Source organism: Penaeus japonicus, unplaced genomic scaffold, assembly GCF_977035675.1.
Source record: "Penaeus japonicus unplaced genomic scaffold, GWHDUDI00000001_assembly GWHDUDI00000019, whole genome shotgun sequence".
NCBI lineage: Eukaryota > Metazoa > Arthropoda > Malacostraca > Decapoda > Penaeidae > Penaeus > Penaeus japonicus.
The window spans coordinates 29,748,718-29,762,059 of record NW_028234421.1 but is presented as its reverse complement, the minus strand read 5'-3'; the positions used below and the strand labels follow the sequence as shown (position 1 = coordinate 29,762,059).

General features: G+C 43.0%; 1 protein-coding gene across 50 annotated transcripts in view; it reads right to left on the bottom strand.

Annotated features, from left to right (window-relative positions):
• The window catches only part of shot (dystonin-like protein short stop), a 422,952-nt gene that overhangs the window by 58,045 nt on the left and 351,565 nt on the right, over positions 1-13,342 (bottom strand). For all 50 annotated transcript variants that reach the window (XM_086547666.1, XM_086547670.1, XM_086547661.1 and 47 more), the window contains 4 exons: positions 4,293-13,342; positions 3,045-3,191; positions 2,360-2,938; positions 1,759-2,192 (listed from right to left, as the gene is read on the bottom strand). The exon at positions 4,293-13,342 is cut by the window's right edge and continues 1,616 nt beyond it. In XM_086547666.1, the coding sequence (XP_086403792.1) occupies positions 1,759-2,192; positions 2,360-2,938; positions 3,045-3,191; positions 4,293-13,342 (10,210 nt within the window). The remainder of the gene's footprint in view (positions 1-1,758; positions 2,193-2,359; positions 2,939-3,044; positions 3,192-4,292) is intronic.

Sequence of the window (13,342 nt, the reverse complement as noted above, 5' to 3'; positions counted from 1 at the left end):
AAGAAATATTTTTATGAATGATTACGACTCCCCTTCCTCTGCACACACACCACGTGACAGCACCTATGGCACTTGAACTCCGTGGCGTTTCTTACTCCTTACTTTTCGTTGGCCCTCCTTTGCTACTCCCCTCAACAATAATTTCTTATGAATGACACTTCCCTACACGCACCCGCACACACACTCAAATACACGCACGAAACACGACAGATAGGCTGCGTATCTTTTCCTTACTATTTCCCTATTCCTTACGCCTCGTCGGCCATTCCCATACTATACCATTCATGATTTGTTTATGAATGAATGAGCCCTCAATACACGCCACGTGACAAAACCGATGACACACTCGCTCCTCCTCGACATTGCCTTAACTCGCTTACTCTCTTTCCAATATCTACCATAGTGGGGGTCCTGCCTCTCTTTACTCCCCCCCCCCCCCGCACGCCCACACGTTAAGAGACGTCGCGTGAGATGGATACGTGACCGTAAACAGAACTCATTACTCATCGCCACGACGTGACTAAAATTAGCATCCCATTAGCGAGGATGGGAAGACACTATAGGTGGTTTATGGCGGAGAGAATAGCGAGGGCTACTGATGATCACTCATAACAAACGCACAAACATACACACACAAACGCATGCGCGCTTTCATACACACACACACACGTACACATACACGCACTCGCTCTCGCACGCACACACACACATACGAACGCACACACACATACAAACACACACACACACACAAACACACACACACACACACACATATATATATATATATATACAAACAAACACACATACACACATATACAATCACACACACACACACACACACACACATACACATTCATGTAAATACAAACACACACACACAAACACACATACACACACACATACACATACACATACACATACACACGCACACACACACATATATATATATATACAACTAAATAATAATTGTCATTAATATAATCGTTTTAATCCCCATCTTTATCAACAAACGCATACATACAAATGTATGATAATTTCCACTATTATTCTAATTCCTATCTTTATCATTATCATTAACTACAATATTAATAATTACCATCAATTCCATTACCTCATAATATCCACCACCAATAAGAGTTAAAAGTTACACCTCGGAAGTAGGCATTTCTTTCCTCGTATTTTTCTCACGCCTTTAGAGTAATTTAATATCCTCTCTGATAAAAAAAAAGTAATAATCTGTTCCGCTTTATTCGCCATCCAACATCATGAAAGGCTTAACCAAGCGGTTTCTACAAGTCTCTCGCTCGCGTTCTAACCATCTTGTTAAATCCCCCTCTAGCACTCTTCTTTAAGAACAGAATAATGCCATTAAAGGAACAGTTTGCAATTGTTGCAAAAGATAACTAGAACAATAACTTTGCTCAACTTGACTCGAGGACTTTTCAACTCCCATGTCGAAATATATGCTATCAACGGTAATGTTAGATCTGGCGATCATGTAAGCTATATATAATCCTACATTAATCCGATTCTTATCTAGTTCTAATCAAGATTGTGGTATGAAAACAAAATGAAATCTAATACCCTAAAGATTTGTAAGTACCAACTGATTACATCAGTTAACGGAAGGTTCTCACGACTGTTAATTCTATCTATAACATTAATGACTCGTGTCGCATGTATTTCTTAAGGAAATACATATTGAACTAAAAACAAGTGTGCCCGAAAGAGAACAGGGAAAGAGTAACTAGTACTTACTTGAGCTGCAATTCGATGCTGGAGAGCCAGGCCATGAGCGAGTCGAGACCCTCCTGAACGCCCTGGCACTGCACAAGGGCGGTGTCCAGCTCCTGACAGCGGTGCGCCAGGCGGTCGGCCAACTCATTGTATCTCTCGTAGAGGTCTTCGGGAGGCCTCTCGATGGCGTCCTTCTCGTGGGCGTCGAGCTCACCCTCTAGGGCTCGCAGCAGCGCCGAGGCAGTTCCCCGACAATTGTCGAAGAGGCGAGACTGCGCCACCACGTCATTGTTGATGGCCTTCGTCTTGTCCAGCTGATCCTGGACGCTCTTGGGCTCTGCTCCTACAGGCTCCTGCAGGATTCTGGTAATCTTGACCTCGGTGTCCTTCAGCCAGCGCATGGCCTTCTCGATGGATTCAGTGTAATCGCGCTGTTTGTTACCGACACTTGTAACCTGTAATATAGTAAATATAAATGGTTATTCATAAGTTCCAATACTTGTCACTTTCAAAAGCCATGTAAACTATTATTCTACAGATTTTTAATCACATAATATCATATTATACCTTTAACTAATTCATATTCTCCATTCACATTCTACACGAATTTCTGCAGCATTACCTTATCAACTAGTTTGTTGGCTCTTGCAAGCAGATCCTTGAACTCGGCCGTGACGTCATCAGCGGCGTCGCGGACCACCGAGTCGGGGTCAGCTTGCATGACCGGATATCTCTCTGGCAGTGAAGTGCGGAAGTTGTTGACTGTGCGCAGGTACACGCTGGACTCATCCAAGAACTTCTGGGTGGCCATGGTGATGAAGCGGAGGTCAGCCTGGTGGGCGATGACGTCGCCCAGGAAGTCTCGGCATCCCTGCTCATGGTTCTTGATCTTATTGAGGTCCGAGCACAGGCGCTCCTTCTCAATCAGAGTCTTGGTTGCCTGCTTCAGCCATGTCAGGAAGAGGGCGATCTCCTTCTCGTACTTGGAGAACTCTTCCATAGCAGTGGTAAGTCGGCGATGGGTGGTGTCTGCCTGGTCAACACACTTGTCATAGCGCTGCTTCAGCCTGGTTGCAGCCATGTCCAGAGACTCCAGTTCCTCGCGGGACAGGGCATCACCTCCCTGGTTCACCACCTGGCGCACTCCATCCAGGCAGGTTCCAAGAGGACGGAACATTTCGTCCAGCTCGTCCTTGATTGCCTGCATAATATAAAACGTGATATTAACACAAGAATTTTGAAACACTTTCACTCACAATTTCATTACATTAACATGATTTATCAGTGATTAAAATCTCCATCCTTACCTTAACAGTGTTGATCTGGTTGCGAAGACCATTGGCATTCTCGCTGACTGGCTCTTGTTCAGCCAAACGACGTTCAATCTCACTTACTTGGTCCATCATATCCACTATTGTGGCATCACACTGCTTGTACTTCTCGATCATTGCTTGCTGCAAGACACATACAACAAGCATGTTAAATACAGATCATGACGCAGTGGCTGGTCTTCATCTTGTCCACGACTCTAAGCACTATAAGTCATCACTGTTTACCATGTAGATCAACAGGATGACATATGCATTACAAAGTTCTGGACAACATGAGGTTATTGCAACTGCGCCGACATAAATTTAAAAAAACACACAACAGCTTCACGCTACGTGCTTTGTGAACACAAAGATACAAATACAATGCTTTAAATGCTTTGGATGCAACAAGGTCAGCAAACGATACATAGCAAAAATAATAAAATAATATTGTAGACAGAGAGAGAGACAACGTTAGTAAAGCCTCTATAGAATAAGAGGGTGTAGGTGTGTGCAGGTGTAGAATGAAGGTGTAGGAGGGAAGGATAAAGGGCATAGGGGCAGGGGGGGACAGTAGGTCACATGGTTGGGAGGTCACATAAGCCACGGAGGGCAGGCAGTCACAAAAGCCCACGATCCATGACAGTCAGCACGAAAAGTCGTTTTTGCTCATAGAACGACTTAGCTGCAGGCACATAGAAAACCTCTGTAGCGCCATAGAAAATAAAAGTCATAAAATACATCAAAACAAAACAAAAAACCGAAAAAAGGAAAAAAATACAGGACAAAATGTGCAGCAAAATAAGAACCTTAAAAGCTACCTTAACGCTACAAAAAATAAGCCACATATTCAGCCAAAATTTAAAATTCAGAGCTATAAAAACCTGGAAAAAACAAGGTAAAAAATACTGGTTAGTCACCGTTTACCAGTTTTAGTTAGCAGGCTTAGTACTTATATTAAATTTAGGTTAGTTCCAAACAAAACCAAATATAACCTCAGGCAAAAATAATATATAAGATTGTATTAACGTTAGGCTGCGGTCATTCATACAGGTACCAATAGGATGAGTACTATAAGCCACTATTGCCTGGAATAAGTACTTGTGCAGCCAACAATATATTAGCAGTAGCAATAAATACAGTACAATGATAGTACTAGGGTTGCTACATAAAAAAAGAGCATTAGGATATGGTAGCCGGTGAGTGCAGATTCATTCCCCAAGCGTAGCTATTTGTGCAGCTTACCCGCGCTTGTGCGGTGAGCAGGTAGCCCTGGCGACGAGCCTCGGGGAGTGGGTAGCGAGTGCCCGAGGTAGGGTCTATCACAGCACCACCTTCATCGTCCAGCAAACCAGTACGTGCAGCCTCAGAAATGCCGTGGATGCTGCCACTAGCGGGACACTTTACCATGGTTGTTGTGCTGTCGACTAATCCACAAGATATTGCTTCTCGCAGGGATACATGCTTTTTCTCGTGTGGGTTGAGCAAGTGCCCAGTCTTGTCATCAAAGAGACCATAGTCTAGTGCCTCCAAGAGAGCTAAACCACGGCGTGGAGTGATGACGAGTCCAGAATCCATTGCAGCAGCGACAGTTAATAGGTGACTAGTAGCTGTATTATAAACCATGCCCTTATCAGCATCAACAGCACCGACTTCACAGGCTTCAGGCAGCTGGAGAAGTTGTCTGCTTCGAGTATTCTTTACAAGGACAGTCTTGGGGTCAATCAGACCGAGGCGGCAAGTTTCTCTTAGATTTAGAATCTCCTTTGAGTTGGGATCAGTAAACATTCCTGTCTCTGTGTTCAAGTGGCCCTTGTCAATGGCTTCATCAAATGATAAAGGCTCTCTAAGGAAAACTATTGTTCCTTGGTCGAAGATTATGCACAAAGTCTTTAGAGTACCAGTCTGCGGGTCAAACATTGCACGCTTTTTCAGGTCAACAAGCCCTTCCTGGATGGCTCTCTTAAGAGTCTTGTATCTTCCTGTTCTTGGGTCCTTTATTACTGCTGAATCTGGATCCACTAGCTCAAACCGGAGAGCTTCCTCCAGCGTATATTCAATACCTGACTCTGGATCTGTGTATGTACCTTTCTCAAAATCTATGGAGCCCTCACGAACAGCCTGCATGAAACTTTTGGGCTTGCCCACAGTTACAATAAGGCCTCTGTCAAAGGCTACATTGAGAGGGTAGGCTTTCTTTGTTTGAGGATCTGTAACCATGCCTTTTGAGACATCAATATCCAGGTCCTCAACTGCAGCACGTATGCTTTTAATTGTGCTATCTACAGGATTCTTCAGGGCTGTTGTGTTTCCATCAATGAGAGAATGATCAATAGCCTCAGCCAGATCAAGCTTGTCTCCTACACATGGCTCTACCAAACGTCCTGTTTCTGGTGTGTACAAGCAATAGCTCAAAGCTTCCTCTACAGTAAGAGGTCGTTTTGATGTAACTATGAGCTTCTTGTCTACAGCTTCTTCAAGTGTGAGCTCCTCTCTTGACTCTGGCATTATATACCTTCCCTTAATATCATCAATAAGACCTTCACCTACAGCAATGTTCAGCTTCATGAAACGAGGCTTGCTAGCATCTCTAATAATTGACACAGATGGCTCAATAATGTTTTGTTTGCAGGCATCAGCTAACGTCAATTTCCTTCCAGTATTTGGTTGTATCATTCGACCTGTTTTTGGATCACAGAAACCCATAGTAACAGCATCATACAGACTCTGAGGCTTATCAATATCGAGAATCATTCCATGGTCAAGAGCATCCATTAATGTGAGAGTACATCCTGACTTAGGGTCATTAAATTTACCAAGCCGGCGATCAATAATACCTTCCCTACAGGTTTGCACTAATGAAAGACATGTTGAAGAATTACTGTCCCAGTAACATGGAAGGCTTGGGTTGATTACAAGGCGTCTCATAGCTTCATGTAATGTTATTTTCTTACCAGTGTTTACATCTGTAATGAGTCCCTGTTCATCATCTAATAACCCTTGATGCAAGGCACGTTGAAGTGACATAGCAACACGACTGTCAACAATTAGGGCTAGTTCGTATGCTTCTAATATAGTGTGCTGTGTACCTGTCTGGTGGTTCTTGACTAAAGCAGTCTCACCATCAATGAGATCATACTCAATAGCTTCTCTGATATTAACCTTTTTAAGGCGACCTGAAAGGGTATCTTTCACATGTGTTGAATCTGGATCAATCATCTGTACAACTAAAGCTTCCGACAGAGTTATCCACTCCCCAGTAGATGGACTTAAGAACCTGCCACTCTCTTCATCATAGAGTTCTTTCATGATCACTACTCTAAGAGCCATTGGCATCTGAGCCTCCATGAGGTAGTCCTGCTCGAATGCATCCTTGAAGTTCATCTTTTTAATTCTTCCAAAGTTTATCATTCCAGTCCTTGTATCAACAAGTTCATTTGCAGAGGCCTGTTTGAAACTCATCAACTTCTCTGTGTTGGGATCTCGAGCTAAGGTTGTGCTGGTGTCAATGATGCCACTGCGGATTGCCTTGTGAACAGTTAGTTGATCCTGAGATACTGGGCTTGTAACTCGACCTGTGCTTGGGTTGTAGAGGCCTTTGGTAACAGCCTGATACAATGTGAAGGTAGTCTTACCCTCAACCAAAACACCCTTTGACAATGCTTCTGTTAGTTCGACATCTGCACCAGTAACAGGGTCTCTAAAAGTACCAGTAACTGGATCTATCAAGCCTGATTTAATGGCTTCTTCCAAGCTTATGGTCTCTCCGGTTCGTGGGTCTTTAATAGTTAAACAAGAAGCATCAACAACATCTCTTTCAATAGCATCTTTAATAGTGATGCGATCTCCATCTACTGTAATTAGACCAGTTTCTGGGTCATAGAGTCCATCCTCAATAAGCTGAAGGAGTGAGAATGTGCCCACAATAGTGATCAAGTAACCTTTTTTCACTGCTACATCAAGGCTCATCTCTGATGGCTGAAGTAACTTGCCAGAATTGCCATCCATGATCGACTTCTCAAGTGCATCTTTTATAGTGTAGGTTTCCTCATCGATCTTAACTCTACAAACACTTGTATCCACTAATCTGCAAGCCATGGAGTCATTCAGCGTTAACTCTTCACCTTCACAGGCGTCGTAGAATGTGCCCTCTGTGGGATCATACATATCACCAATAACAGCATCAGTAAGGGGCACAGAGGTTCGGTGTGTCACAATGTATTTTTGTTTCACTGCTTCATCCAGTGGCATAAATAAGTTGCTCTTGGTGTTTTTGAACTTCCCATTTTGAGCCACTACTAGATCAAGTAGCAGAGCATCATCAAGTGTAATATATTTGTCTGCTTTTACGTCCTTACAGAGGGTGATAAAGGCATTCACTATTCCCCTCTTTACAGCCTCGTCCACATCAAGTTTTTGTTTGGTAATGTTATCATTAATTTTGCCTGATTTCTTGTCATAAAGACCTTTGTTTACCACAGCTACTAAGGACATTGCCTTTCTTTTAGGTACCAAAATTCCTTTAGATAAAGCTGTTGTCAGATCCATCTCGCAACCTGTCTCTGGATCTGTGTACTTGGCCGAATCTAAGTCAATCAGCTTCATCTCAACTGCTTCCTTCAAGGTGGTTACATCTTCATTCCTTGGATCATATATATGGACGGTAGCAGGATCTAGAAGGCCACCCTTCAATGCTTCTCCAATTGTCATTGATTCTCCAGTTCCAGGATTGGTAAACATCCCTGTGTCTAGGTTCAAAAGACCCTTTTCAATGGCATCATCCAAAGAAGCAATAGATGTGGGTTTTTCTTCTGTTAGTTCCTTTTTGTCATCAGGCTTAATGAGACCCTTCTGAGCAGCTTCAAAGAACGTAAGGGATTCCCCTGTCTGAGGATCTGTCACCTCTCCTGTTGTTGGACTTACAATTCCTTTATCAAGAGCTTCCTGAAGTGGTATCTCCTTTCCAGTTGTGGGATCTTTAACTACTGTAAGTTCTGGGTTAAAGGCAGAGATTTCTATTGCTTGCTGGAATGAGATATCTTTACCAGTGTCTGGATCAACAAATTTGCCACTATTTGGGTCATACTGACCTTTTTCAGCCATGACCTTGGGATCCAAAGACTTGACAACTTCTGTTATTATTGTGATTTCCTCAACAATCCAGATCTCTGTTCGACTGCGAATTTCAATTACAGTAATTAGGGTAACAAACTCTTGAATTATGGCACGTCTTAAAGGTTGTCTCTTTCCTGTGGAGGGAGATACAACCACACACAAATCTACATCAATGTAACGCCCTTCCATAGCATTTCTTAACGTCATCTTCTGACCGACTTCAACCACAGGTAAAGAAACTTCATCTTCAGGTTGCATGGATGGTCTCTTCAGCATATCTTCTGCTGTCTTAACTGGTTCATATTCTTCTATGATCTCAGTTACAATAGTTTTCTTTTCTGTAGATGATTTGATCTTATCATGAGCCACTTTAATAACTTCTTTAACAGCCATTCCTGCAAGGACTGGTGCCCCAATAACTGCAAGTAGACCCATCTTAACAGCATCCTTTACCTTTACTTTTGATCCTGTTTTGGCATCAATGAAGTCACCAGCTTCAACATCAATTACACCTTTATCCACAGCCTCTTTAGTTGACAATGCCTGACCACTCTTTGTGTCGTAGACCATTGCTTCTGGGTCAATTACTCCCTTGTCAACTGCTTCTTCAAGTGTCAACAGAGTACCTGATTGAGGATCTTTAAACTTCCCAGATTTCTCATGATAGATTGTTGAGAAGGCTTGCATAATATTGATTTTACTGGTAACTTCAGTGGATGGTACTGGTTCCATGGGTTCCACGAGGCCCTTTTGTATGGCTTTATCAATTGGAATAACATTACCCGTGTTGGGATCTTCAAAGGTTCCTTTAGCAAAGTCAATGAGTCCTTGTTCTGCTGCCTCTCTGAATGTTGGTTTTTCCTCATACTCCTCTGTGCCAAGATCTTCAACAATACCTCTGTTCTTTGCCTCTTCTACAGTCAGTATTTCTCCAGTCTTTTCATTTTTCACTTCTGTAGGACTGATAAGTATATATCCAGTTTCTACTTTCACTGTTTTAGTGATAATAGTTTCATATGTCCTTACAGTTTCTGTTATCACTTCTTGGCTGACTATTGTCTCTTCTGGTGATAGAACAGTTGTCATGGGTTTGATTTGAAGTAAGCCACTTTCAACAGCATTTTCAACTGGGACCTCCTGTCCTGTGTTTGGTATGGTGAATGTACATGACTCTGTATCAATCAGCTTACAGTCAAGAGCCTGGGTTACTTGGACACTCTCTGGCAGGATAGGGCATGGCAATGCCATAATAAAGTCATTTTCAATAGCTGATTTTAGTGGTTGACGATCTGTTGTTACGGGATTGATTACTTCTTTATTGTCAGCATCAACAAGGCCTCGTTGCAAAGCAACAGGGAAGGTCATTCCTACAGGTGGAAGCCAATCTACCCTGGCAACGGTTGGTGTAACAAATACATCATCCATATCAACGGCCTCTAAAATCGACACAGGCCCTTTAGGAACATTTACTTGACCACTGGATGGATCGATAATGCCTCTCTTCATAGCTTCCTCCAAGGTAATAATTCTTTGTGTATTTGGCTCAATAATCTGTGAAACAGGATCAATAATATCACAGAGAACTGCCTCACTAAGTGTTAGACTTGTGCCAATTTCAGGGTGAATGAATTTTTGAGAATCTTTGTCGAGGAGACCCTGTGCAACCACTTCTGGGAGAGTAACACTGCGTCCAACAGGAATTAGTACATTACCAGTGGTTCTGTCAAGAACTCCTCTTTCTACAGCCTCTGTAATAGTCAACGGCTCTCCTCGTGCAATGTCAAGAACAGCTCCTGTGTCACCATCAATTTTCTTTAGCCTGAGGGCTTCTTCCAAGGTTATGGATTCACCATCTGGACCACAGAAAGTGTTAGGATCCTCAAGAATTGCAGCAGTATTTTCATCTACAACACCCTTTGATGCTGCTTGCTTGGGTTTCATTGTCTTTCTACGCACTTTTTGTAGTCTGACAGGTTTTCCTTCATGGTCAGGGCTTGGCAAAGACTTGGCTCGTCCAATGGCAACACTAAATTTGGGTTCAGTTGTAACTCGTTCTCTGGTCTTTTCACCAAGGGACATTTTTCTATCGTCAGGACTGGAGGGTTCAAGTCTGGGGACATCTTTTGAACCTGCAAGATTACTTTCATCTTCATCTTTCCCATTCACTTCTTCTGGAGACAGGCTGTCTTCTGGCAATTTCTTAGTAGGTGAACTTGCTGTATCTTTACTTGGTAAAATAGGTTCTTCAGGCGCTTTGGTTTTCTGCAACCTTTCCTCTTCCATCTCGGGCAATCCAGTTTTTTCTGGGGAACTTCTCAAAGGTGACTCGTCCTCTTCAGGTAAACTACTTACAGGTGAAGCTTTTGTAGGAGAAATACCTCTTTGAGGTGAACTACCTTTCACTGGTGAGACTGCCTCATCAGATAAATCAGTCTTCTCAGGTGAGCCTGTTCTTACAGGTGTAGGTGCCTTCTCTGGTGAACCTGCTCTTGCAAGCGAGGATGTCTCCTCTGGTGAACCTGCCATTAAAGGTGATTCTGCCCTAACAGGTGAAGGTGTTTTCTCTGGTGACCCTACCCTAACAGGGGAGGGCATCTTCTCAGTTGGCTCTTCCTTTACAGGTGACCCTGCCTTTGCAGGTGAAGGTGACTTCTCTGGTGATCCTGCCTTTGCAGGTGAAGGTGTCTTCTCAGGTGAGCCTGCCTTTACAGGTGAAGGGGTCTTCTCAGGTGATCCTGCCTTTACAGGTGAAGGTGTCTTCTCAGGTGAGCCTGCCTTTACAGGTGAAGGTGTCTTCTCAGGTGAGCCTGCCTTTACAGGTGAAGGTGACTTCTCTGGTGAGCCTGCCTTTACAGGTGAAGGTGTCTTCTCAGGTGATCCTGCCTTTACAGGTGAAGGTGTCTTCTCAGGTGAGCCTGCCTTTACAGGTGAAGGTGTCTTCTCAGGTGAGCCTGCCTTTACAGGTGAAGGTGTCTTCTCAGGTGATCCTGCTTTCAAAGCCATTTCATCTACTTTAGCTTTATTTGTGTCCTCAGGGCCTAAAATTTGATATTCTTTTTCATGTGGAACGGTTATCATGTCCTCTTCTGATACCTTTTCATCCTGTACCTCAACAATTCTTTCTTGAGCAGAACTCTTAATTTCCTCCAATTCTTCTGGAGAAATCAGTCCTTCTGCAAAAGCTTCCTCTGGGGTCATCTCCCTCCCAGTTACTGGATCTTGAAGAACAATATCGGTCTCTACGATCGTTGTGGACTTAATTGTTGACTCCTTCCTTTTACCAACAACAGTTTCTGAAGTTTCCTCTTCACTCTGAGAATCTGTAATAACTTCAACACTCTCTTCAATAATAATTTCTGTTCCTGTTTTAGGGTCGATCTTCTTCACTTTCTTAATTCCCTTCTTAATAGCCTGGGCAGCAGCAACACCAGCAATAACAGGTGCACCTATAACAGCAGCTACTCCTAAGATACCATACTTTGCAGCATCTGTAAGGGACAGCTTGCGACCAGTCTTATCTTTATATTCACCAGACTCCTTATCAATGATACCCTTCCTCATTGCCTCACTGATATTGAGATCTCGTCCAGAATATGGATCTTTTACTTTAACTCCAGTTGGTTGAATCTTTCCTTCCTTGACAGCTGTCACAACATCAACAACAGACCCATCATCCAACTGTACACTGCCCTGAGTAGGATCAAAGATCATGCCAGGTTTGATTTCAACAGGAGCAGAATCAACGACTGCTTCATTGGTTTTAATTTCTGTGAATATGTTTGAAGCATCACTTTCTGACAGCTGAACTTTGTCTGGTTGTCCCTCAACACTTGTAATCTGAATAACACGTCCAGAGGCAAATTCCTGCAAGTCTGTGCGATCTTTGAGAATTACAAATTTCTTTGTAATGGCCTCTTGCATAGTAAGCCTCCTATTGGAAGTAGAATCACTGTCTGGATATTTTCCTGTAGCATCAAGAATTTTCTTATCTAGGGCTCTGGTAAGAGCAATAATTCTACCATTCTTTGGGTCAACTACCTCTGCTGATCTTGGATCAATTATACCAATCTTGACACACTCCTCAAAGCTCACTAATCTGTCTGTACCTGGGATGGTAAAGAGGCCCATCACTGGATCATACAATTTCTCATTAATAGCTTCCTTAAGGTACCATCCATCTGGTGGCAATTCAAGTGTTCTGGTCTTAGCAGTGTAACTTTCATTTAGTACAGATGTTGTGCCTGTAAGTGATGCCCCTGATGATGTCATATCTAAGTCATCAACATTTCCCATAGCACTATCAACAGAATCAGCTGGTGATCTCAGAGAAGTCTTTGTGCCTGGTGGCATTCTCTCCGGAGACACAATTACCTTACCTGTTCTTCCCTTTTCAGGAGAGGTTGGCGTAGATTCATCAGTTTTTAGTGGCGACTCGGGACCAATACCACTGGATTTCATCGGAGAATCAGGTCTTGAGCCAAAAGATTTAGTTGGAGATTCTCTAGAATCAGAATAAGGTGAGCCCTGTCTTGAACTGAAAGACTTTGAGGGAGAATCTGGCCCTGACTTTGTGGGTGAACCTTCTCTTGAGGACGAAGTCTGGAAAAGTGTGTCTGGTCTTTTATCTAGTGAGGTTTCAGTTCCTTCTGAACTACGAGAGCTTATTGACTTGTCTCTATCAGTTTTATCAGGTGATGAAGGAGAGCTCTCTCTTTCTGAGTCTGTTCTAGCTGCCTTTACTGGGCTTGGAGATTTCCCAGGAGATAGATGACGTTTTGTAGCCTCTCTCGTTGGTGATATTGACCCACTAAGAGAGTCGGCAGTAGAATCATCACTAGGTAGTGTGGTGGGCCATTCTGAAGACAAAGTTACAAGACCTTGTTGAATAGCTTCATCTAGAGGCATAGTTTTATCAGTTTCAGGATCATGGTATGTGCCTTGGACTTCATCAACAAGACCTTTGCTTCGGGCCTCCTTTAATGTGATTCTAGATTCTGTAGTCAAAACTCCAGTGGTCTTGACAGTCACATACCTCTTAATAGTCTTGGTAATTGTGGCAGTAGTGACTGTTACACTTAAGAGACCCTTCAGAGTGGCAGCTCCTTCAGGGGTTACTAATCCTGTGTTCACTGCATCCTCAAGTGCAACAGCCTTTCCACTTGTGGGATGAAGAATTTCTC